General features: G+C 39.0%; 2 protein-coding genes and 1 pseudogene across 2 annotated transcripts in view; 2 read left to right on the forward strand and 1 right to left on the reverse strand.

The window, feature by feature from the left end:
- CDC14A (cell division cycle 14A) overlaps positions 1–11,346 on the forward strand; it is a 133,471-nt gene extending 122,125 nt beyond the window's left edge. The window contains exon 16 of the mRNA XM_015595555.2: positions 9,368–11,346. Within this exon, the coding sequence (XP_015451041.1) occupies positions 9,368–9,397 (30 nt within the window). The 3' untranslated portion in view covers positions 9,398–11,346. The remainder of the gene's footprint in view (positions 1–9,367) is intronic.
- A 2,340-nt stretch (positions 11,347–13,686) lies between these two features.
- LOC112469109 lies at positions 13,687–13,805 on the reverse strand (annotated as a pseudogene).
- Positions 13,806–25,432: 11,627 nt separating this feature from the next.
- Positions 25,433–25,892, forward strand: part of GPR88 (G protein-coupled receptor 88) — a 1,974-nt gene continuing 1,514 nt past the window's right edge. The window contains exon 1 of the mRNA XM_015595387.1: positions 25,433–25,890. Within this exon, the coding sequence (XP_015450873.1) occupies positions 25,492–25,890 (399 nt within the window). The 5' untranslated portion in view covers positions 25,433–25,491. The remainder of the gene's footprint in view (positions 25,891–25,892) is intronic.

Here is a 25,892-nt window from a genome sequence, read left to right on the forward strand (position 1 = left end):
AAATATATATCACACATTTTTTTTTTAAAGAACTTATTGGTCCTTAAGGTAAGACTTGGAATAAGATCAAAAGGTTAGATCCAGCTTGGTACAGTAACCAGTTTGATGGAAATCTGCTGGGCGATGGCATGTGCATTGAAGCGTGCTTTGTTTTTGCTTCGGAGTAATGTTTATGTAACAGTGAAGAACCATTTCCAATAAAATGCCCCTACTTTCTGATGGTATGTAATAACTTTTCCTGATTTAACTTGATTTTTTTCTCCTTTGCCTGTTCTCCATTTAGAAAACTATCATACTGTCCTGATTTATTTTTTAAATTTATTTAAATTAGTTTCAAGTATATAGTACATTGGTTAGACAGCTATATAGTTTATAAAACCATCCCCCCAATTGCTCCCTCTCTCCCCTGACCCTCCATCTAGCCATCATATTAATGCTGACTGCGTTCCCTCTGCCATGCTTCCCTTCCCCATGACCATCTATCAACTACTAATTTGTACTTCTTTAATCCTTCACCCCATTCTCCCAGCCCCCCAACCCCCTCTCTGTCACCCAATTACATACTGTCCTGATTAAAAAAATAATAGTCACAAAGATTTAATATTATATTTAATATTTAACTGAAGATTAAATATTATATTTAATATTAAAGAGTAATATTAGCTGTCTGACCTTGTGTATTTAAATTGCTATGGTTTTTCCATCTCTTTTCATCATGGCATTGCCTTAAATTTGATGCAACTTTTCAGCTAAGGGATGCTAATATTATCAAGAACATGAGCTCAATGTCAGTATCGAACTACATTTTTGGCATTCATTCGGCATTGGTATTCTTTTGTTCCCTTCCCGAGGGGACTTGGGAATGTTACTTGACAGTTAAAGCATCAAATTGTTTTGAGGGCATGATTCAGGTGAGGCCTTTAAATTTGCGTATAAGCAGTTCAGGTACACACAGCGTCTGCATCTTGACCTAAGCGTAATTGAAGTTTCCTGTGTTAAATAGCAGCTTACGTTAATTTGCTGTCTAAAGCCTGTCAGCTGGTTTTGACTTATGGCAAAGGGCACTTTCAAACATAGAACTTGCTTTAATCTCAAATACATTGGAGTTATTAATCGCCTTGGTTGTTCAGCTTAATTTCACACCTCCTTTCTTATATAACATCAATAATACTTCCAAGTCAATTAAAAAAAAAAGCCTTATTTTAATCTTGCCTCTTTTTTTTCTTTTTGGCCAGGAGTTAAAGAGAATAAGTGCTTTTTATACGTGTGTAAAGGCTTCTCCAATTTTTTAAAAACTTATCCAGTATTTAATGTGTCTGCTGTGAGTGCTGTGTTTTCTTAGTGGGGAAGGTAAGGCAAAGATGTACCGTTGTCCTCCACTTGGTCAAAGCTCCACGAAAGCACCTCTGGCTGAGCAGATCTTCCGCCCTCATTTTCTTTGTTTCTTTTATCTGTCTTTGCAACTGCTGCCAGAATCTGCTTAAAATGCCCGTTTCCAAATGTAAGCCTTTGCTTAAAAATCTATGGCTGAAGACTAAAACCAGTTCTTCTAAGACTTTTCTCCTTTTCCTTGAAGTTCTGCACGTTCACCATATTGTATCTAGATGCGGATTCGTGATCACGTATCCTGTCTGCCTTCGGTGTGTGCTTTTAGGCTTTTTCAGTTGTGGAGAATTCTCTGCTGTTATCTCTTTAGATGTTGCCTTTCTGCTTTTCCCCCCACTCTCTCCTTTTGTGCTACTCCCTTGACTTATGTTGGAGCCTTTCAATCAGTCCTCAGTATTGCTTACTTTCTATTTTATATCTTCTAATTCCTGTCGGTTGGCTGTGTTCTGATTGAATTCCTCCTATTATTATCCTATTCACTAATTTTCTTTTAACTGTGTCCATTCTAGAGTATATCCCCAACCTATTGACTTTTTAGTTTTAATGGCTGTCTGTTTTTATTTTCAGCATTTCTAATTTATTCTTTATGATGGCTATCTGTTCCCGTTTGGACCCTCTTTATTTTTTTCTGAACAACTTTAACATTTTTTAACCATTATCATCATCAGTGATTGATTGATTACCTCCTATGTGCTGGACATTGCATTGTATTAGATGCTTTAAATATACACATTATTATTAACCCACAATTTACAGATGAGGAAACCAAGACTCGGGGAGTAACTTGCCCAGAGTCTCATAATTACTGTATCTGAAACTACCTTACTTATAGTGATCTTTATTTTTATTCACTCGGAAATCCATTTTATGGAACTTTTTATCATTTAGAGCATTGCTTCTGGTATCTGGACTCCTGTATTGTTCCGCTCAAACCTCACCTTCCCACACTAACTCTTCCCTGAGACCTGCTACGACCCCTGCCTGTTTCCCAGCCCGCTCAGTTTTTTCCTTCTGCCGTCTTCAGAGTCATTTGTTTCCTTTTCCCAACATTCTCTGTTCAACTCGGACTTCTTTTCTGCAGCCGCTTGATCACCAGCCTCCAAAGTTACATCAATTCAACCATCTCTTGTCTCTCTTCCTAGTCTCTCTCCTCTAAACACCGTAGAAGCTGTTCCCGTAACTTTGACAACTGGCTCCATTTCAAACGAATTTCTAATTGTCCTGGCCCTTCAATGCTCCTCATGAGTTGACTTATCCCATTGTGGCTTCCTTTTTCTTCCTCACCCTGGCTGTTCCAAAACTTCTTAACATTCATTATCTACACAGCCCCTCCAGCCTCCAGGGCCAGTCGATCTTGCCTCGAGTTCTGCTGAAAACAGAATTTATCAGGAGAAATTTCCCTTAACGTCTCTGCCTCAGAATTTATCTACATCTGGACTCGTCCTTTAACAACATTAACTCCACTCACCTGTACACTCTGTACTTTTCTCGCCAAACAATTCTAGGAAGTGCCCCACCCACTCCTCTCCTTTCTTACGTCTTCATACGCTTCCCCCGCATCGTTCCGTCTCCTCACCTGCACATGGGCACGCCCAAATTGGTCAGAGTGGTCTGACCAATACGTCCTTCACTCTTGTCACCTCTCATAGTGGCTCCTTTGTGGACAAACTTGGAGCAAGATTGCGACCTGGCGAAAGTGTCTTCCAGGGCTGCCCTTGACTTCTTTAAGGCCAGATCTGATGGTCTCTTGTCAGTCCTCACTCTTCTTAAGTCTTTCTACAGCATTGGACAGTATTGGCCACCTGCTTTTTCTTGTTACTTTTTGTTCCTTTTGAGTTTTGGAATGTTATTTTCCCATTTTCACTCCTCCCCGCCTTAAATCGTTACCTGTTTGTCTTCCTCTGTCTGTCCCTCCATGATTTTTCCCGAGGCTCTGACCTTGGCCCACTTCTCTCTCTGAGTAATTATCTGCTAAGCATTGGACTTACATTTCAGACAGCTTCCTACAGGCATTCCCTGGGAAAGAGGACATGCTCCTTTAATTGCTGCCTCCTCATTTTGTTTCCTGGCTTAGTAATTACATCTCTTTTTGCATCTAATCATCCCAGCTAGAAACTGACATGATCTCTTAACTACATCTGCCTTTCCTTCTGCCACATCCAGCCACTGCGTCCTATCGGTTCTCTCTCCGAAATGTCTGTTTCGTCCCTTCATTCTCACCACTGCTGCACTAATTGAGGTCTTCACAGACTTGGAATAGCCCTGAAAACCTCCCATCTTTAAGTTTCTCTTGCCTGTAACCTCTCCTCTCTACAGCTGCCAGTGCTGGATGTCTAAGACACAGCTGATTAAATCATTGCTGAGTTCCAAATCATTCAGTGTCTCCACTTGGCCGACAGGGTCCGGTCGGGATCCTTACGCTTGCTGCTTGGGGCCCTTCTGGGCTGGACCATGGGCCTCACCCACTGCGTCCTCTCCAGCAGCTCTGCCTGGCATCCTGACTGGCATTCTGCAAGACTGCTACACCCTGCCTCGCGCCCAAAACCTACCACATGTTTGTTCACTCGTCACTGCTGGGTTTTTAACTTCTGGACCTGGCTCAGTAGTTTTCTTTTTTGATGAAGCCTTTGTGACCCATCCAGGAAGAGTGGCTTTTCCTTCTCGGCTCTCCTGGGGGTTGGTTGCATCCCTTGGCTGCTCTCACAGTCACCTGTACCTGATTCTCTCTCCCTTGCTGGCTTTTAAGCTTCTCAGAGGCGTCTTTGTTTTCTCATGATCCCAAGTATATCAGGCACCTAATAAATATTTACCGAACTAAAAGTTGGATAATATATCTGGTTCTTGGACGTTAAGCAAAGGGGTAAGGTGCTTAGAGCCTGTATCGTTAGCCTCTGAAGCACTAACAAAAAGCAAAACGAATTTTCAGCTTTAGCTTTAATATACAGTAACATGAGAATTTATTTTTTAATACAAAAGTGGCTTTACTTAAAACAAGAGAAAATAAATTTTACTTAAAAAATTTAAATATAATTTCAGCGTTCCAGTGAACTGAAAACATTCATGTAATGGTTGGCTGAGTCAAGTTGGGTGTCAACAATCTGTCACCTAACAATTGAGCTCTTTGTGATTGTTCAAAAGCAGAGATTAAATTCCCCCAGAAAAAAAAGAATCTATTAAAAGTTATGTAGGGAGGTAAAAGAATATTTTATATAGCATTTCAATTAACCAAAATTGGCTTGTTAAATCTTGGGGTCCCTGAAATACTTAGGGAACACTGTGGAAAAATATATACACCTCTTTCAAAACTGATTTTAACACAAACTTTTTTGTGTTACTAGGTTTCCAATAAAACCTTATCCAGGTATGTTTCTATTAGTGTTATTAGAGAAATGTTATGTTAGCAAAGGCAAATACTTTCAGTACTGTAAAACCACATCTATAGAAATATGTATCAATCCACTCATTTTGTGTGTGGTTAATTTATAAGCAACTCTAAAACTGGAAACTCCTGAAAAGCCATTAAGAGACCTGGGATTATAGAGACAGTTATAGATAAACTTATTTTTCCTGTGTTCATTTTCTCTTATTTGTTCATTAAAACTTAAAACATAGAAGTTATATGTAAAATAAGATAGCAATTGGCAAATATGTGTTTTTTTCCCCTTTAGTAATCTATACTATTAAAACACTTTTAAAGGCATTTTGCACTTTGTAGTTAGAACTAAAACCAAGGGTAATGAGTAAATTACATTTTTCTTCTCTACGGGACTTAGAAAAATGAGGACAGAAGAAGTCAGTGTGGCAGGAGTACATGGCAATTTTGAGTCAGGATTTTGACTAGTAGGAAACAAACATTCGGATCATAAGATTCTCTGGTTCAAGATAGTTGAACATTAAGATATTGTTTCATTCATTTTCTGGCAAAGGCCTTAATCTTTCATTATTCTTTATAATTTTCTGTTTTTGATAGCCTTATTACAATTTTATTTATTAATGATCTGTCGGCATATATATCTATAATTATTAGACATTTTTCTACCGTGATTAGGTAACTGGGCTGTTTAAAAAAGAAACACCTCCAGAATAGCTAAATTTTTAAAGTCACTGCCTACATCTGCCAAAACAGATTAGTAGCAAATTTCCAGAACAGAACAAGTTGTCTTGATCTCCTTACCTAACACTTGGTTTTATGTCAAACTTAACTGCTTTCAGGGAATAAGACCTCTTGATGGAAGCTCATATTTTGACATTAAAAATGGGGGAGGGGGGTGCTGCAAATGTAGGGTAATTTTATTCTTATTTTCTGGTTTAATTTTGCTGTATTATTAGTTTTAGGATATTCATATCATAAAAATACCATATATTCATGATAAGGTTGATTTGGTCTTAACTCACTATAATCCTGTTGAACCTACCGGTCACATGAAATTGAATATTCTCTTTGAGAAATTAAAATCTCTTGGCTATATAAATAAGCACTACCTTATAAAATAATTTTACACTTCAGATCTCCCTTCATAATCCATCGTCATTGCTGTTTTTTTTTTTTAATTTCAGATGCATTAGGTATTAGTTCTTATGGTAATGGTAAAAAATATTTTGGCCAGAGGTAATTAACATTTTAATCAGAATACTTAATCATGGGTGTTTTTATAAAGAAAATTTCTTTTTAGAGTATTCCTGAAAATTATTTTGGATTCAGTCTTATTGAAAGTCATTTAAAAATGTATATATCTCCTTTACAGCAATAAATATTACATTCTTTTTTGTAATTTAATATTCTTTTGCTAACTCAGGATCAAACCCAGCCTCAGGTTATTATTTTTTTCTGTCAGGATGATAGAAAATATTCGATTAGATATGTAGTGACCACAGGACAAATGCTAGAAGTGTTTTGAGGCTTTATATTATGGTAGCTAAGAGTTTGGGCTTCATAGCCAGACTGGAGGAGCTCACACTCCAGCTTCACCACTTCTAGTTGTGAAATATTGGGAAAGTCACTTCACTGCTTTGTACCTCAATTTTCTCATCTGGAGCATTTAATGAGTCAATACATATAAAATATTTAGAACTGTGCCTGTTATATAGAAAGTACTCAAAAAGTGTCTATTGTAGAATAATTGACCTGTTAGGTAATATATCTAGTTCTAGTTTATTAAGAATTCCAGGTTGTTGTACTTCAATATATTTTTGAACAATAAAACCATTAGCAATAATACTACTGTTCATGAAGTTCAAATATATGTGCATTTTTACTATAAAAGTTAAAAATGCTGATAACTGGCTGTTGTGTTTTCCGGGATGTTAGTAACTTCAGGATATGTGTACTTCGGAGAACAGATGAACCAGAGACCCTCGATACGGCTCCGTCGTGCGAGCGAGTGGTGCTTGAAATCTAAATATTACCGTCATCCCACACTACTGCTTCCCCCAGTGAAAGGCCTTGAATTATTAACTATGATTTTTAAAGTGAATAGGTCTGGTAGATGTTAACACTTCTCTTTTTTCCCCTAAGTCCACTTCCATTAAGATTTTTATTTTAGATTGAAAGTGAAAGGAAGTTAATTTGTTTCAAAATACTGATATCAGAATAATTTGCTGTGCCTTTTTACTGATCTATTTCCTTTAACTTCCTTTACACCATATAAAAAAACCATGGAATATGTTTTGTTCCAAGAACTCTGGTGCTGTATTTTTCTCCCCCCAGTACCTAATATGTACTATTGATGTTCAAGAATTATTTGTTGAATGAATTAACATACCAGAAGTTCCCTTCTTTGGCCTAGTCACGTCTTCTTTTGTTTATAAAGGTTTGCAGAGCCACTTAGGCAACACAAGTGAGCAAACTGGGTAGGAGGCAAAGGCAGCATAGAAATTGTGATAAACTGCATCTGAAGGCTGGGTTAAACACCAGCCAGAGTTCATGACCTCTGCCCTGTGTAAGGACAGGCTTCTCTGCCAGATGACATATGCCTCATATGGGTGATAGAAATAAAGTTATTTTAGACTATTTTGGTTTTCCAGATACATAGATAAAGTACTTTACCCTGGAAGAAAGTTAATTTAACAACTGTCACTTGCTTTAGGAGCCGTTCCTTTGCTATATCTCCGTTTATCGGGAATTGATGGACCTTGAGAGGAGCTTGCCAAACAACTTTATTCTAAATTTAGAAGCGATCTGAGGAGCTTTATAATTTCTGGTAGTGGTAACACGACCAACTTTTCTAATTAGAACAAAAGGAAAAGTTAAATATTCCCAAGGAAACAAAGGCAATGTATAACGTGCATGTGTGGCATTCTTGCAGCTGGCTCTGCCCTCTCTACCTACTTGCCAGACTCCAGAAGAAACTGGGAAAAAGCAGCTAGAAAAATGATAGTCCACTTTTAAGCTCTAATTGCTAGGATGGCAACTGGTGTCCTACAAGTTAAATGTGGATGGGATTCAAGGCGCTGGACTGGTTTCACTGGATTTTCTCAGTCTGACCTCTTTTAATCTCTCTGTTGAGTTCAGCTCTATTTACATTACAGTGCTCTGATTCTTGATCATCTCTCCTGTTTTGACGCCTTGGCATAAACCACATCCTTCAGCCAGAAAGACAACTTTTACCAAGCGTTTTCCATTCTTCCTAGAATTTCTTGACGTTTAACCTCTTCCTGGAAGCTTGCAGCATAGAGAACCCCCAGCCCCCATTGAATCTTCCCTTAGCACCCCTGGCCTAATCTTTTGCATGTGCACAATGTTACTCTCACCCTGTGTATATTATTATTTAATGTTGACACCTTTGTCTTTTCATTTTATGTCTGTATGGGAGTGGGTTTTTTTGTTTGTTTTTTTGCCCTTTTTGGGAGCAGGGACTGTAACTTTTTGATTCATGGTGTTGATAGATACTTAATTAGTAAATGGCTGTTGACAGGGTATAAAATTCACTGAGGTTTTGAAGATAGTATGAATCCTTTTGTAAATTATTTGCAAAATGGGCAAATTCTTTTTTTAACCGATCCCTATACCATTGACAAAATGGACCGGTCTCAGATTTATGACCTATTAATAAAATGCTGCAGATCAATTTGAAAAATAATTATTGGGAGAGGAGAAAAGGGCGTTTGGTAACAAATCAAGTAAACTTTGTTCCAAGGTATTTGGTTAGAAGAGTTGTACAAAAATTTTGTTAATGTTTAAACTCAACTGTGTTCCTTCTTTTTAACTGCTGTTTGCTGTTCAAAGTAACTATAGGCAGATTTTCTCGACCTCTGTCATTTCCTGATTTGTGCCTGTTATTGGTACATTCTGGTTACATATCCCAATCATGCTCCTTTTATATGTTATTATTGAATATCATGTGGGAGGAACTTGCATTTTCCTTTTTTTTTGAAAATTACCCACTGTTTATTATGTTATGATTGCCAAGATTCTTCTGCACAAATGCTTTTGGGTCTTAAGATCAGACACTAAAGCTAGTAGTGCTTTGTATCTCCCTAAGTGGAAAGGATTTTTGAGATATTTATTAAATTCAAATATTCTTAAGGAATTTATTTAAGTCGCTACTAATTCTACTGCATATTTATTTGATATGTATTGAATTAAGTAAAAAGTATATACTTATAGTATGTTTTAATCTTCAATTTAGTTATAAATGCCATTTAATATTTTTGAGTAAAATTTAATATTATTGCAGAAAGGCTTGGACGCGAGTTTAGCGCTGTCTACCAATTCAAGTAATACTTAATTTTTAATCACTATGAATAAATTAGTAAGCCTTTTAAAACAAACTTTTCTTGCAATCACTTTTATATTTGAATATTTCATTCTTAGCAAAAGCTTTGTTTCCCTCCTTTTTTCCTATTTTTCCTTAGTTTATTTCATTTGACCGCTATACAATAGACCCAAACTGCCTTGTGTTGAGGGAGAAAGCTGTATGACGTGCTAGAAGTTTTATGTGTGGTGGAGTTTAATCTCACTCTGTGTCTCTCCCCTGCACAGTCCCTTCAATCTGAATATGTCCATTACTAAGGCCTTGCCACGCCGGCCAACGCTGTTCCACTCTTAGACACAATTTCTTCATCTGGACGAGCAATATAGAGAGAAAGTGACTGCTTGCCGGAAGAATATCTCCGCCTTCTTTCCTTAAATTAAAGAGAGCACTAAGATAAGACCTTCAAAGAGACTTGAAACTGGAAAACTCTGGTTAATAACTACGATAAATGCACTGAAACTCTGTTTATGGATGTCAACACTTTTTAAGACAGTTTTAATGTTGGATTTGGTATTTTGAAAGGTTATTTTTAATGTATTTTGGTAATACATTTGTTATTACATTTACATGTACAGTATTACATTATGTACGTATTGTGAACTTTAAAAGACTATTTTGATAAATTTATAAATACATAAAATTATGTAAAAACTAGACTATATTTTGACTTAGATTTTCTTGCTGTTTGCTACCAAAAATTTGTATTTTGAATTTGTTTAGTATGGTTTTGTGTACAATGAATACATAATTCCTCTCGATTAAGAAAAAATAAGGGAGAAAGTTTTTAGAAAGTTATTTTCATGTTCCCACTACGAATATAGCAGATCAGTTCATTTTGGAGGGGAAGTCAGTCTAATGTCATGAATTTATTCCAGTTTATCTCTAGCAAGAGTATCATCATTTGATAAGGCTTATTTAGACCATTTCCTTTCCCTTTGTTTTTGTTGCTGAGCCATTTAGTTTTGCATCCTTGGGGGCTTTGCTTTAGCAAAATTTAACATCCGGTTGAAGATCAGCATTCACTGAATGTTTCTCCCCAAAGCAGGGCTTCGCTCCATGAAATGACTCAACATTCCAAATGCTTTTATTTCTTTCCTCCTCTCAAAAGAGCTCTTAAGCCAATTAGAATATTCTGCTTTTGGTACGAGGTGGTCGTTGCCTATAATCACACATGGTCTGGCACCAGTTTTAAATCGATGAAGAGAAATAACTGAGATGCTGCTAAGTGTGTTAAAGGAGATCTGTTTCAAAGAATTTACAAACCCCCAGCACACAAGCTTGCATATCAGAAACCTAACATGAAAAACGAGGTACTCACAGCCCTTTCCTGTAAGTGTGATCTTATATTCAGGCCTCCAGAAGCCTGTAGGCTTCATTTCTGTGGGGAGTTGGGAAGATTTAGATTCTGATTCTCTTCCATGCTGCTTAAGAATGGATGACTCGGAGACAGTTAAATGGATTCATATGAAGTGCTTTACTCTCAACCATTGAGTTTTTTATAATGTATTTATTAGGAGGGGGTACCTATAGACTATTATGTATGCTTCAGCAAAACATCTTGTTTATGTTTTACATTTTTAAAAAGGCATTTGAATGAATGTTTGACTCAGGTTGATTAACTTAACCTTCAGTAACTACAATACCAAATAATTGCACTAAACTTATAAAAAATGAATTGTATGTTTTAAGAATCAAAAATCAAGTGGAATTAAATTATATACCTTTTCTAAAGCTGAAATAGTAAAATATTTTATTATGAGTTATTGTAAAAAAAGATTGATTAATGTATAGGACGATGACATTGTTTTTTAAAAATTATCAGTGAAAAGTAATTCTGATGACATTGGGAAGTGGGGAAAGGGAACCATATTGCCAGTTTTAGTTCTGTGAACACTAATTTGTGTGCAGCTATTAAAATGATTGTAAAATTGACTACTATAAACTCTTTATAATTATGTGTATATATTAGTCATATGTATCTACATGTGTAAGTCTTAATTATTTATACACATGTGCATACATAGACAAACCAAGGAGTGTATGTATATCATATAGAAAGTATATAGAAAGTAATTCTACTCCAGTAATAAAAATTGTTTGATATGTATTTTGTTATGAATAGTTTAACTTCCAAAAGATATTTTGTTCTATTTTAAAGTGTAGAAGAATACACTGCTAATAAATAATAAAAGTTTTATGCAATTTATGTTTCCCCTGGCCTTTATAATTTGGATTTTTAGTTATCAATGTACTGAAGTCTTGTTATAATTTTATATTCGATCCAATCTGGTTGTTATCTTCAATTCAGTTTCTCAAGATCTCTGTGCTGGAGTTTTAGTTTCCTTTACTGGCTTTCCAAGTTGTGACCATTTCCTGAAATACATGACAGTTTTAGTTCAAAGAGCACAAAGAAATCTTATACTTTGAATTTCATAAAAGTCAGATAATGTCAGGCTCTTGCTGTTTTTTCTCTACATAATATTTCTTCCCATTAATAAAACACTGATTTTGATCAATGTTTTGGGACCTGTCTGGTCATTTATCAGGTCCTTTTGAGAAAGAGTGGCCATTTTTCTTAAAGGAGAAATTATAGAAATAAATTGATCAGATGGCACCGACTTCACCACTGTCGGATCTGTTCCCCGAAGAGCCAGCTGGGGAGGAAGAAGCTGCATTCCTTTTTGGAGATATTTTATGTATTAAACTGAATCTCTTTGGGTTGTGGTGTCTCTGAGGTTTTCCCCTTCTCTTTTGCCTTTAAATATTTTTCAGAACACAGAGGAAAGGTTGTGGGCAGGAAGGTAGCTTCACTTCTGTAGTTGGGAATCTGCCAATTAGCTGTCGTCACAACACTGCACAAGGGATACTGAGGTCATAGGACCACATCTTAGAGAAGGTTTCTTATAAACCTATAAACCTGTCTAGAAGGGCAGAAAAACCTTTTTCTATGGATTTATTTCTTGTGAAAAAATTTTTTAAATCATTTTGTTCCAATCAATATCTCACCTACTGGTCATTGAGTTTACATGGCTTTGTTACTCTTAAATGTCAAATGATTTATGAATCACACAACACACTTGGAGGGGCGATGTGATAAATGTATTTAGCTATGATTCAAATAATACCAACAGTAAGCTACACAAGTGTACTTTCAAAATTGTTCTCACTTGTATTCTTTCCTTGGTGATTGGTGAATATGTTAAAATTTTGTTTCTACTTAATTATTGGTCCATGAGCTGAACAGTAAGTACCATGTGGTGTTTCGTGTCATATAAGAAGTCTGCTTCCAGAGGGTCCTGGTAAGGTAAAGTTGATGCTGCCTGCACAAGCCTTGTGGTCCTGTTTGTGACACTCAGCAAAGCAAGAATTCGGTCACCGTGTGGCAGATTACTTGCGATTTCCAATTCCAGCAAGATATAATTTATGACATAAGATAAAACTTAATTTACACACAGGTTGCATAGGGCTGTGGCACTTATGGCATAGAAAGTAAAGTGGAAAATAAGTTATTTTGAGCTGAATTGAAATGTTAATATATTCCCACCCAGTTCTTTCTTTATGGATTGAATTATGATAATCATATCAAGAAGGAGAAAAATAGCTTTTCTGGAGAATTTTAAACTTTTTTTTGGTGAGTGCAAGTAGAAACTTAAATTGAAAGACTACTTTTAATGCAAAACAATTATTTGGAGCTAGTTTTAAATGGACAAACATAAGGAAACTGACCTTACTCATTTGCCATGTGCTGCTTTAACCGGCATACATACCACCCAAATAGAGATGAGTTACATCCCACCACTTGCTATTTCTCCTTCAGTTTCAATCAAATTGACCAAAAGTTTTTTTAAAAAGTTGGACTGCAAGTGAACAAAAGGACAAAGTAGTAACTGTAAAAATGACTCCATTTTTAATATAATAATATAAATGTGTACATTTATATTAAATTTCAGATTCAGGGATAACGACTTATCAAACGTATTGTTTGTTTATGCTATGTCTCTCTTCCAAAAGGATTTAAGATGGCTTCAGAGAATGGAGCGGGTGTACCACAGAGGAGCCAGAAGGGGCTTTGGACACAAATTTTGAGGCAATCAATGCCGAGACTTAAAGCTGAGATAAGTAGGCTTCTCAAATATCATTGGAGATTGGCCGTCTCTTCCTATTTGGGCAAGTTTACAGTAAATACACACCTTTATCAGCTCCAGGACGCTTCGTTGGAATTTATTTTACTCAAAATGTTAAGAATAATATAATACCTTGTTATTAACTCTAGGTTATATGCTGTACAGTAGATCTCTAGGACTCATTCATCATGCATAACTGAAACTTTGTACCCTTTGACTAATTTGGTAAGAGGGTAGACTTTAAGCATTTCTATCACAAAATAATGGTACTAACAATAACAAACAAACAAACAAACAAATAAATAAAATTTAAAAAGACAGGAGCACTTGTACAGCTAAAATTTATTACAGTGAAGTTTGCAAAGCAAAATCAGCCAAGGGACACATGCAGGGAGTGAGCTTTTTTTTTATTTTTTTTTTAAAGCCTGCAGCACCTGGTCTTCCTAGGTGGTCTCCAGCCAAGTACTAACCAGGCCCGCTCCTGCTTAGCTTCCGAGATCAGACGAGATCGGGCATGTTTCAGGGTCACATGGCTGCAGACCAGGGAGTGAGGTCTTGGAGGAAACTGGCACAAGCCTCCAAGCATCCTCTCCTAGAGGAGTTACATGGAATGTGCTTCATTCTCCAGCAACCAGTGATGACAACACTGGTCGTCAACACGTCATCTCCTAGCGAAGCTTGTTAAAGAAGAAGCACCCAAGGTTTTATCTGGGGGCTGGTCCTGGAAGCACCTTCTGCTGAGCATACACCGTAATCCAAGGCTCTGAGGAGGAAAGCAGGTGTTCTGCATAAACTTTACTGTTCGCGTGGTCCAGGCACAGCCACCCACCCTTGTCATTAGGGGAAGTTTGATATCAGTGTTGGGAGCTGTGTACTGGTCAAGTTCCCCCTGGCTTGCACTGGGGGACTTGAAAGCAGCCTTGAAAGCAGACCTTTCCAAGGACACCAGTCTCAGGCTTGCTGTGCAAACATTTTTCTTGTGCACTCTGTATTTTAGCCAACTGATTTTGTCGTAACTAAAGCCCGATTAAATTAATGTGTAGTTTTTACCTTATGGAGTTGACCCAAAGTTCCTGTTTTCGGAAGACTTCTTTATGGAGAAGAGGAGTTATGATCTAGGAGACAGGAGCTGCAGCTTTCTGGGGCTCCAGGACTCCGATGGGCCAGAGCACTGGCTTCTGTTTTGTTTTTAAATGGATAAATTCAGACATGGTACAGTTTTCCCCTCCCAAACACTCTGTTCGTCACAGTGTACGTGCCACCACCCAGTGTCTCCAATATCCCACCCCTTTCTGGGTGAACTAGAGGAGGAAAGACTCTGCTTTAAGAGATGAACTAGTCTAAACATTTTGCTCATACTATTTACCTGTTATTTAATATGTGAAAGAAATAGAAATATAGGTAAATGCATTTAAAATATTGCAACTTCAAAAATATTAAAGTAAAAAAGTATTGTAAAATATTAAAGCTAAAAAAAATGGCTGCAATAAAAATAAAGGCACCGGTGAGACTTTTAAAAAGATACACTTAAAACAATAAAAATATAAATTAAAATAATAAAATATGTACTGTAAATTGATAAACTGCTTAAAATAAAGTAGGAAGCAAATCTAAAGAATAAATGTAATGAAATAATGCCAGTTAGAAACTGAAGATTTAAAAGAATGAGCTAGAATAATCTAAAATAAAAACAAAAAAGCCTTGGATTTTTTAGAAATAAAAAATTAAAACATAAAAAATAAAGAAATTTAGAATGTTTTTAACAAAGCCACAGGGCTGCTTGTGCAGAGAAAGTTGCAGATGCTCACAGGCCTCCTATTAAGCTGGATCCCAAGGTTGAGCTGCCCTGGATAGGCCTCGTGAGGGTCAAAATCCCCAGGCAGAATGTGCTAAAAAAAAGACCTATGAGCAAGACAATTTGTCAGCTCAAATTATCTCAGTTGGACTTCCAGCCTGGCATCTGCAGACCTGCAAAGCTGTTAAGACTTAAGAGAATGTTATGAACACATTTTGTGTGCGTGTGTGTGTGTGTGTGTGTGTGTGTGTGTGAATGATTATTGTAAGCCAGACAATGTGCTAAATACCATAAATCTATAAGTAAAACTTATGAGCCATCTTACTATATATCCCTGAAAAGTTTTAGGTGGAGGAAACAGATGTGGAGAAGTAAAGTGACTTGCCCAAGGTCATACAGCTAGCAAGTGCAACAGCCCAGATTTAAATGCAGCCTTAATGCCATAGCCAATCTCCTATCCTTTTTGCTGCCTTACATGTAAACAGACTCTTAAATATGGGCTGATTGCTGTGAAAGAGTGCATCAAAATAAAATACCAGAAACACCTCCAGTGAGATGACATTCATTTTAAAGCTTCAAATTGGAGCACGTGTTGTTAGGCCTAGAAAAAAGTTTGGTTAAAAAGTTTTATTGCTTTGAAAATAGAGCTGTTTCGAGGAAGGATGTCTTAGAAAATTAATAGCCTCTTGCCAATTCTCAGCTAGCATGTAAAACCAAAAAAAAAAAAAAAAATTCAAACATTGGGACCTGATGGAAAAAATTAAATTCTTGAAATAAAAAAAAAATAGTTATAATCCAGTGTTGAAAAGATTAGTTGGCCAAAAGGCTGGGAGTTTGACGTTTTCAAGCAGCCTGCCTGTGCATGTTGCTGACAGGCACAAGTAAAGGCTTCTGTTTCTGCGCTCACGACAATGAGCGACATCTAATAACATGAAACTTAAGAAATTTTTAATATAAATTTTAACATTGTTCTAATAATAAACTCTGAGCAATACTTTTCCACATTGTACCTTTCTCTTGGTTTGAATGGGCTCAAACACTGTGCATGAATGTACCTGACTGTATTATAATTAGAATCTGATTTAGTATAATATTTTATTGAAAGCATATCTTGTGGGTTTTAGTCAATATATTATTTTTATTTTTAAAAGGAGTATGATTCATGCAAAAAAATCAGAAGCTGTATAAATTAAAAAGTTCAAGTCTTTTCTCTCAAATCTGCTAACTGAAAGTAATTATGATAACGGATTATATTTCTATAGTTGATTTTTTTTCTAAAGCATGTTCTGTACTTAAATATCGACTCTACCTGAACATCGGGAATGTTATGTGTTTTCTTCTTCCTGCACAACTATGCTCAGGGTTCCCCATGATGTGCAATGTAAAAATAGGCCCCGCCCCTCTTGTGAGTTACACTTTAAGGCTTCTTTTTACATATTTTATATATGGGTCAATCCTTCTCATGGTCAGCCTGCTTTCCACCTTCCTCAGAAGCCTTTTCCTACTTTGGGTTCAGTGAAGTGTAATTGTTTTTCCTTCATTATGCTGTGACATCCTTTATTAAGGTTGATGCCTTTTGTTACTCTATCCCAGGTGCCTGACTCAGGCACAGGACCCTTTTATTTCACTTCACTCTTATTTTTTTTCATATTTTCTCTGAGTGCTTCGGAAATTAAGTACTACATTCATTTCATTTTCTTGGGTAGACCCTTAGCCATTGGATCTAGAAGACTGAGCACAATCCGGTTCAGGACAGCAGAACTTTGAAGAGCCTTAATCAGAAAGGATTCGGGGACACTTAATGGACTGCTGCCGCTGGTGTCTTTGCTGGTCTAGAAAGAATGGAGACAATGAGAAAGGAGTCGAAATAAATAACTCATTCTGATCTACAGAGATTGGGAAGTTGACTGTGGATTGATATTCATTCATTCATTCCACAACATTTAATGAGAGGCTATTAGGAGCTACAGATAGGAAGTTAGAACCTGACGTTCAGTCTTCTGAGGAACACGTACCTACGCAATGACCATCCCACCTGATGCCATGTTTTTCTCGCTGGTCCTGAGAGAGCTCAGATAAACGTGAGGAGAGTGTGGTCTGAGGACCTTCACCGAGGACCAGGCATTTGTTGAGATGACTCTGAAGGCAGCAGGAGGTGTAGAAGTAAATATTGGTATCTTTTTCCAAAATAAAAATCTGAATGTGTTCACCTGGCCAGAAATGAGAAGAACCAACGACCTTCAGACCAGTGGCGCTGTCCAGTGCTCTCTGCTCCAGCAGGGTCCGTATTTGCTAAACTCTAAGGGAGACCCAAGAGAAGAGATGGTTTGCAGGACAGAATGATGCCCGCTCTATCCTTACTACTTTTTCACAAATGGACAAAATTGACTAAGGGAGTCAGGTGGGGTTGTGGGTCGGAAGGGGGTCATACAGGAACTGAAGGGAAGAGGCACGGAAACACTTGATCCAAATGTAACTTTCTTGATTGTCAATGTCCTCAAGTGTCTGTGTTTAGAGGAGAGAGATATCTCTATCTACCTATCGTCTGTCTATCTATCTATCTATCTATCTATCTATCTATCTATCTATCTATCTATCATCTATCTATCTATCTATCTATCTATCTATCTATCTATCTATCATCTATCTATCATCTACAGATATATATATATATATACACACACACATAAATTTAACGTCAATCTATTGTAACGTGAACTTCGATTCCCATGGAACTTTGACTCTTAATTCTGTCTGCATTAGAACCACCTGGGGAGCATTTCTAATTAAATCAGAATGAGGGGCATGGGACCTGGATTGTTTTTTTAAGCTCCTCCTCCTCCTCCTCTTCCTCGTACTCATCCTCCTCCTCCCTTTTTAATCTCTCAAGTAATTCTTGGTGTACAGTAGAGTTAAAGAATCGGAGAGAAAGCCAAGCTTTCAACCATTTAACATTGTCATTTAAAATAAGATTTTTAATTCTTCAAGGTAACTTTCGAAATCGAGATATGTTGAGAAATAACATAGTCCCCCTTTACCTATCAGTTAACAAATATCTTGCTGAAGGGATTGTGCTAGGAACTGTGGGGAAATAAACAAAAAGTTGGACAAGGATGAGGAGGTGTCTTCTCAATGCCTTCATTCATGTTTTCATGGAGTTCGCCTTCCAGGTAAGGAAATTAGATAATCATGTATTGGTTGGTCTTTTTTGATTGAGAGATGCCCAACATTAACTACCTTAGGACACAAGGGGCTTGTAGAACCCAAGACTACTGACAGCTGCTGCATGTTACACCTGGAGAGTCACTGGACTGACTCCCAGTCCTAAGTCCACACTCCTGGGATGAGATTCACATTAAAAGGTGCTCTAGTCCTAAAAAAGTGTGTGGAAGGAGTGGCTTGCCAGGCAGGTAAAACAAATGTCCTCTACACCTGTATGACAAGACGAAGATGTTACGAGACAGCACACTGGAGAACAGTGTGGTGCAGAAGTGACGAATGACTGAAGGAATGGTATGGGATATTGCTGTCCCCCACCCAAATGAAAGCTGGACCCTTGGAGCGGCCTTTTTGCAGAGTTTAAGTTTCTCATCACATGTGGGATATGGTTAGGAAGAAATGAGGCAGTGTGTACAGGCTGCTTCACATACACAGAATCACTGTCTACCCCAACCTCAATGAGCAGCAAGCTTAGTTTAATCTATGGTGTTTGAGGGACAGCTAAGCGATGTCTAATATGCAATCTGAAATGGGGTGATGGGGTGATGTCCTCATCTCTCTTTATTTATTTATCTATCTATCTATCTATCTATCTATCTATTTATTTTCTTTCTTTCTTATAATTTATTTTAAATTACAGTTGACAGTATTATATTTGTTTCAGATATATAGCATAGTGAATAAACATAATTTTTACAAATTGATCACCACAATAAGTCTGGTACCCATTTGTCACTATACATGGTGATTACAATATTATCGACTATATCTCCCATGATTTATTTTATAACTGGAAGTTTGTACTTCTTAATCCTCTACCCGTTTTCCACCCGACCCCCACCCGCTCTCCTCTGACAACCGTCAGTTTCTTCTCTGTATCAATGAGCTTGTTTCTGTTACATTTTGTTTCTTTGTTTTATTATTTTTAGATTCCACATATAAGTGAAATCATATGGTATCTGTCTTTGTCTTATTTCACTTAACAATACTTTCTAGGTCCATCCATGTTGTTACAAATGGCAAGGTTTCATTATTTATGGCTGAATAATAGTGATATACATATCATATTTTCTTTATCCATTCATCTATTGATGGACACGTAAGTTGCTTCCATACGTTGGCTATTGTAAACACTGCTGCAATAAACATGGGGGTGCATATATCTTATCGAATTAGTGTTTTTGTTTTCTCTGGATAAATACTCAGAAGTGGAATCGCTGGGTTTTTCCCCCATTCTTAAGTTCCATGATAGGGAGACTTCTAACACATTTTGGGCAGTTGCTTTCACTGAGGCTCAGAGGGCTGTGCCAAACATCCAAAGAAGGTTTTCAAAAATTATAAAATAAAGGAATATGCTGAAGAAAGGGCTTCTTGAAATTGATAGTGCCAATTTGCTTCCCAAGCAAAGGTGCCCCAAGGGAGTAGACACCTTCTTTCTGAGATGAGGACAAAAGAATATACTAGTTTTTCTAACCACCACCGATTGCCTTGATGAGGTAGATGCAGGATCATGGCTCCAGGTTGTCTTATTTTTTCCTAATCAATCTAATTTAGTCTTGAAAGTACAAGAACAATTTCTTAGATTTTTTTTCCTGTTATTTTGTTTGTGATCCTGTCAATTCTGCTTAACTCTAATTAAGGGTGATAATAATTGTGGCCAAGTACCTAAAGGTGTGTAATCTTTTTTCCCATCATGATATGTGAACACACACACGCGCGCGCGCACACACACACACACGCACACATACAGAGTACTTTTTTAAAGTAATTTGATCTCATCACTTAAACTACCCCAAATAATTCCTAAATGCTTGAAAACATGAAACTATCTCCATCAAATTCCTATCTCTATCAGACAGAAATATTTTTAAAGCAAATTTTTAAAAATAAACTACATTAAACTCCTTACTGGAAAAAAAGTCACTTCTGGACAGAGACCAAGCCAAAGCAATTTTAGTTCAAATTGGTTTTCCTGGAAAAGCTGAAAATGTAGTTCAGAAAAGAAATGCCTTGGCAACCTTACAAATCAACACTCAAAAACTAACAAGGTCAGACGACATGTACTCCACAAGTACTAGTGTGGAAAAAAAAAATCTCCTAGGAAGCCTGTAAAAATGCAGGTTCCTGGGCCCACACCGTAACTCTGACCAGACCTAGGAGATTTGAAGAGCAGAGTTCAATTGACTCTGAAAAAACAAACGTAGGGATTTATAAATTAATAGAACTAGAACGAGGAATTGTGTTTGTTTTATTTGTTATTTTGTGATGGAGTGAACTTCAGTGGGGCCACCTGTATTAGTGCCACGGGACAACCTGGATCAAGGCATAGGTTTGTCATGATGGCTATGGCTTTGGGTATGTCATTCGCTGTCTTTGGGTTTCAATTTTCTATAAAATGAAGCGATTGGATGATATAATTGGTTCTTAACCTTTCTGAGGTAGTAGACTCCTTGAGAAGATAATAAAATTCTTTAATCTTTTCGCCGGAAAAAATGCACAAATACATACATACATTTTTGTACACAAATTTAGAGAGAGTCATAGTTCCCTTAAAATGCTCACAGGGACTCCTGTGGCAGTGAGTGTCAGAACTGGAGAGTTGGGTTTATCTTTATGAGTTTCACGAGCCCCACCAGCCACAATTCAGATTTGTTCCAATGAGAACATGTCCCTTTAGTGCTCTCATTCCTCACCCCATGTTGGGAATCACGTCACTAATACACATGGCGCACTTCTTACATGGTAGCCACTCCGTGAAACCGTTCGCATAAATTCAATCATTATAAGACTCCTCAGAGGAAAATGACATTATCTTCATTTTATAAATGAGAGAACTGAAGTGTGTAAAGGGGAAATAACTTGCCTGAGGTCACATGGTAACAACAAACAGGCCCTGGATTTGACCTTGAGCTCTTAGCCTCTTTGGCAGGGTTTTTCAGTCTGGGCACTGCAGACATTTTGGGCTGGATAATTCTTTGTTGTTAGGTTCTGTCCTGTGCATTGCAAGATGTTTAGCAGCATCCTTGGCCTCTACCCGTGAGATATATGCCAATATTACTCTTCCACCCAAGTTGTGACAACCCGAAATGCCTCCAGACATTGCCAAATGTACCCTGGGGGCAAAACAGCCCCCAGTTGAGAAAAGCTCAGGGCACATTTCCTGACAGCATTATGTAGTGAGCCGGCATCCAGGGCCAGGCCTCTCTCAAGTCTGATGGGGCAGGAGAAAGCTGGGAGCCATTATTACAAGAACTCATGTCCTTCAAGATGGAACAAACTATAGGTCGTTTCCAGCTTCCTCCTTCTCTAAATTCATTATTTCTAAAAGCTCTACGGGTAAGCTTTCTTGGAATGTAAATGCTTACATGCAGTTGAATTACTCAAGTTTGGCCATGAAACAACACAAAGCTGCCGTTCATTTGAAAAACAACTTCTACAGTTCAAATAGTCCCACGCTGACAAGATTCTCAGTTGTGTTACCTCAAGAGACCAAGATCTGGAAAACAGAGCTGGGAGTTGGAATGGAACTGTAGGCAGTCTCAGGGGCGTGCTTGGGGACACTGCGGCCTGGCCGCCAGCAGACGGGTCAGGCAAACAGGAAACAGCAACTGGTCGCTGCTGCCACTTACCCTTTGGTTTCCCAAAGTGTGGGAGACAGTTGCTCTAGTGTGTTTTGGTGGACTATGAAATCGAGTACCAGGAAAGTCCACATTGTATCCTGCCAGGATGGGTATGGGGTTGTATGGGGTGGTGGTGGGGTTGTTAACAAAAGCTCTATTTATAGCGTGTGAAGAGCCCACTGTAACACGTGTTCAGGAAGTTCTGTATCAAGATTTACAGTTGTTGAAATTCCTGATAGCCAAGAAGATACTGTTTGGACATTTTTTTTTTTAAAATTTATTATTTATGTCTACAGCACCTGGTTGTCCTAGGTGGTCTCCCATCCAAGTACTAACCAGGCCTGCCTGCTTAGCTTCTGAGATTAGACAGTGGGTTTGTTCAGGGTGGCATGGCCATAGACCATGGCCTGTGACTTCACTGGGGCGCGAACCCAGGACCTTCTGCGTGTAAAGCAGACATGCTAACTGCTACACTATGGAACCATATCCTGGACATTCCAACATAAATAAAAATGACAATTTATGAAATAAAAAAGACTGTAAAAATAATTTGGTGGCATAAAGTATGAGGATGTGGTTATATGAAGCTTTTTAAAGCATTTTAGAAAAATCAGTTAAAACAATCCTTGCTGTATGACTCTGATGGGGGTTGTATCTCTTGAGAAGACCATTGAGAGTGAAATCTCCATCCCACCTATCAAAGATTCCTAAGAGACAATCAGGCAACAAATGTTCAAGTGTTTACAATGTGTCAGACACTCTGAAAAGGAGAGCCTTGCCCTCCACTAGCTTACCACGTGGAGAAGGAAAAACCACACCTGGAAGCTTGGCTGTGGCAGGGATGTGTTCAGGTGTTCTGGGGGCACACGGGCAGGGCAAGTCATCATGGGGATCTAGAAGGACTCCATGCAGGAGGTGAGTCTGAGTCCAGACCTGGAAAATGAGTAGAACTTAGCTGGGCAAAAGTTGGAACAGATTGTGGAGGGACAGCCAAGGGAACAGCATCCACTGAACAAATGGAGGTGTCTGGATAGGAGGGCGAGAAGAGATGGGCACATGCAAGGATAGCAAGTCCACGGTGCGGCTGGAATGGAGTCGGAGGAGTGAGGATGAAAGAGGTCACGTGGACTGTTCTAAGGCTTCTGCAGATCTCGACACTTTTAGAGGCCCCATCACACATCATACCAGACATATTAAAAGGTACTCTGATCCTCTCTTAATTTATAATTAATTGAATAGCAGTTGACAATTTAATAGCATATCAATTTCTATTTTTAAAGTTTTCTTTTTGTATTTCAGAGCCAGGAATTCTTTGCTTCAGATATCAAACATTTTCAAAGGGTCTTGAAAAGCTAGTTTGCTATAGGCACTGTGCTTATTAGGGCCCAAATGATAACGAGAGCTTTGCTTTAAACTTGCAGGTTTAAACCTGCATAAACCCGGCAACTGTCTCTCCCCTGGACTCCCATTGCCTGGTGTCCATTCTCTCCTTTTTCTTGCCCTTCTTGCGTTTTAGCAAGGCGTGTGAGCTAGATTTGTCCCAGCTTCTCTTGCAGCAAGGACCAGCTATGTGACTAAAGTTTTGGCCCTCGGTGTGTGTACAGGAGTGACATGTGAAAATTTCAGGTCACATCCTTAAAATGGAAGCCAGCTGCCCCCACGCCCTTCTTTTTTGTTCATCTCTGTGGGCTGAGACAAAGATAACATCCTAGGGCAGAGGTTCTCAAACTTAGCACGCATCAGCATCATCTGGAGGTTCTGTTAAAACTCATAGCTGTAAATTCTGACTCGGTGAGTCTGTATCATTCCTAACAAGTTTCCAAGTGATGCTAGTGCTACTGGTCAGGCTCTTGAGTAGAAAGTTCTTATTTGACAAGATGAAAATGATCCATCACAAGGCCAGTTGGTGGATGCCTAGCTTAGAATCCCGGTTTCCTGAAACCCCACCCAGCATTATTTCATTGATGCCATGTTACCATATATTATGTTGAGTTATATTTTCAAATACATGATTTTTCCCAGAGAAAAATGATTTATTGGGGGAGGGGTATAACTTTTATGCAAAATTTCCCACATGATATGGTTCAATGAGTGCTTGTGCCAAAGAGTCTGACATCGGACTGCAAATCTCTAAGATGAACCACCAGATAAAAAGTTCTGAAGTGAAGAGCCGTCATTGTTGTTTACGCTAAGGGCTACTCAGGTTCCTTGCTTCCCCCTACACCCACTTTTAATCTTCTGACTGGTTCATTTTTACCCTCTTACCATTTCATTATTAAAATATGACCAAACTCTGGAAAGGAGTTTGGTGATGGAAAAAAACTGAAATTATTTAAATTGAGACTTGGGGATTTTCTGTGGATAATTATCCATATCCCATGTTACAAAAGAAAAAATGATTTTTAATTAGAATATAAAGTGATTCTCTCTGAAAATGTGGGATGGAAGAAGTCAGTCCTGGGTATTGGGAGTATATTTGTCCCTCTGAAAAATTTTGACCCCAGAATGAATAAGGCTGTGATGAAAGACATTGGGGGTATATTAAATTTTATTCTAGCATTGATTGGGGGGAGGAGAAAAAGAAAGAATACGAAGGAGGGTGAAAATTAGGTGATTGGGAGAAAGAAAAGACAAGACAGAGCAACTTGTTAATTACAGGACTTCCTGAGCAAGATATTTTTCTTCCCTTTCACAAGTTAGAAGCTATTGAATAATTCATGCCGACAGTGGAAAGGCTGCCTTTTTCCTGGGTGATGAATAACTGAACAGGAGAGAGCTCAGAGTGGGTTCACCACATAAGCCACCCCTCTTGCTTCTGAGTACAGGGTGGGTGCTCTCTTTTTGAGCTCAGCTTCTGCTTTGCAGCAAAGCATCCTTGCCGCTGCTGCTACGGCTGCCTGCCTGCCTGCCTACCCGTCTGGGCTTGCAGCCTGCCACTTTCCCCAGCCCTGCTGCCAGCTGAGAAGTCTCCGGGCAGCTGCTGGTTTCTGCATAGGACCACGTGTGTGGATGCTGCTTGGGAGAAGTGGGCACTTGCTCTTGGCACTGATCCCAGCTGAGTTTCTCCTGTTGATTTCGGGACCACAGATGCTGCTGCGGAGGAGGTATTTCCTGGCATTCCTCCCTCTGCTACCACCAGCTGAGGACCAGCCCCAAAATAAGGTACCCTCAGCCCCTTTCCCCTGGCATCTTCCCCAGCTGGGATAGCTCTGCTTTCTCCTGGTAACTAGGGGCTCCATCTGGCATTATTCCCGTGTGTGTGTGTGTGTGTGTGTGTGTGTGTGTGTGTGTGGAAGAAGAGGAGGCTGTTCTTGGTATTTCTTGGTATTGCTGTTTAGGGCTCCCCTGGTGCCTGCTGAATGCAAAGAGGCCTCTCTTGGAGACATTCCCGAGGCAGGCACCTGTCATCTGCCACCCCCGATCTCCTCGAGATCCCTCTCTCCCCCTCCCCCAGCCCATTATTCTGCTTCAGCCTTTTGTGTCGGTGGCAGAAGGCTGAAAGGATGTCTTTGCCCTCCCGGCAGGCGGGTGTCAGGATGGGCCGCGCTGCGAGAAGCCAACGCTAGCCAGCAAGGTGTGAAGAGTTGGCCAGAATGACCAACTCCTCCTCCACGTCCGCCTCCTCCACCACTGGGGGGTCGCTGCTGCTGCTCTGTGAGGAAGAGGAGTCGTGGGCGGGCCGGCGCATTCCCGTGTCCCTCCTGTACTCGGGCCTGGCCATCGGGGGCACGCTGGCCAACGGCATGGTCATCTATCTCGTGTCGTCCTTCCGAAAGCTGCAGACCACCAGCAACGCCTTCATCGTGAACGGCTGCGCCGCGGACCTCAGTGTCTGCGCCCTCTGGATGCCGCAGGAGGCGGTGCTCGGGCTCCTGCCCGCCGGCTCCGCGGAGCCCCCCGGGGACTGGGACGGCGCTGGGGGCAGCTACCGCCTGCTGCGGGGCGGGCTGCTGGGCCTCGGCCTCACCGTCTCCCTCCTGTCCCACTGCCTCGT

The sequence above is a fragment of the Pteropus alecto genome, unplaced genomic scaffold (assembly GCF_000325575.1).
Source record: "Pteropus alecto unplaced genomic scaffold, ASM32557v1 scaffold106, whole genome shotgun sequence".
Classification (NCBI taxonomy): Eukaryota; Metazoa; Chordata; class Mammalia; order Chiroptera; family Pteropodidae; genus Pteropus; species Pteropus alecto.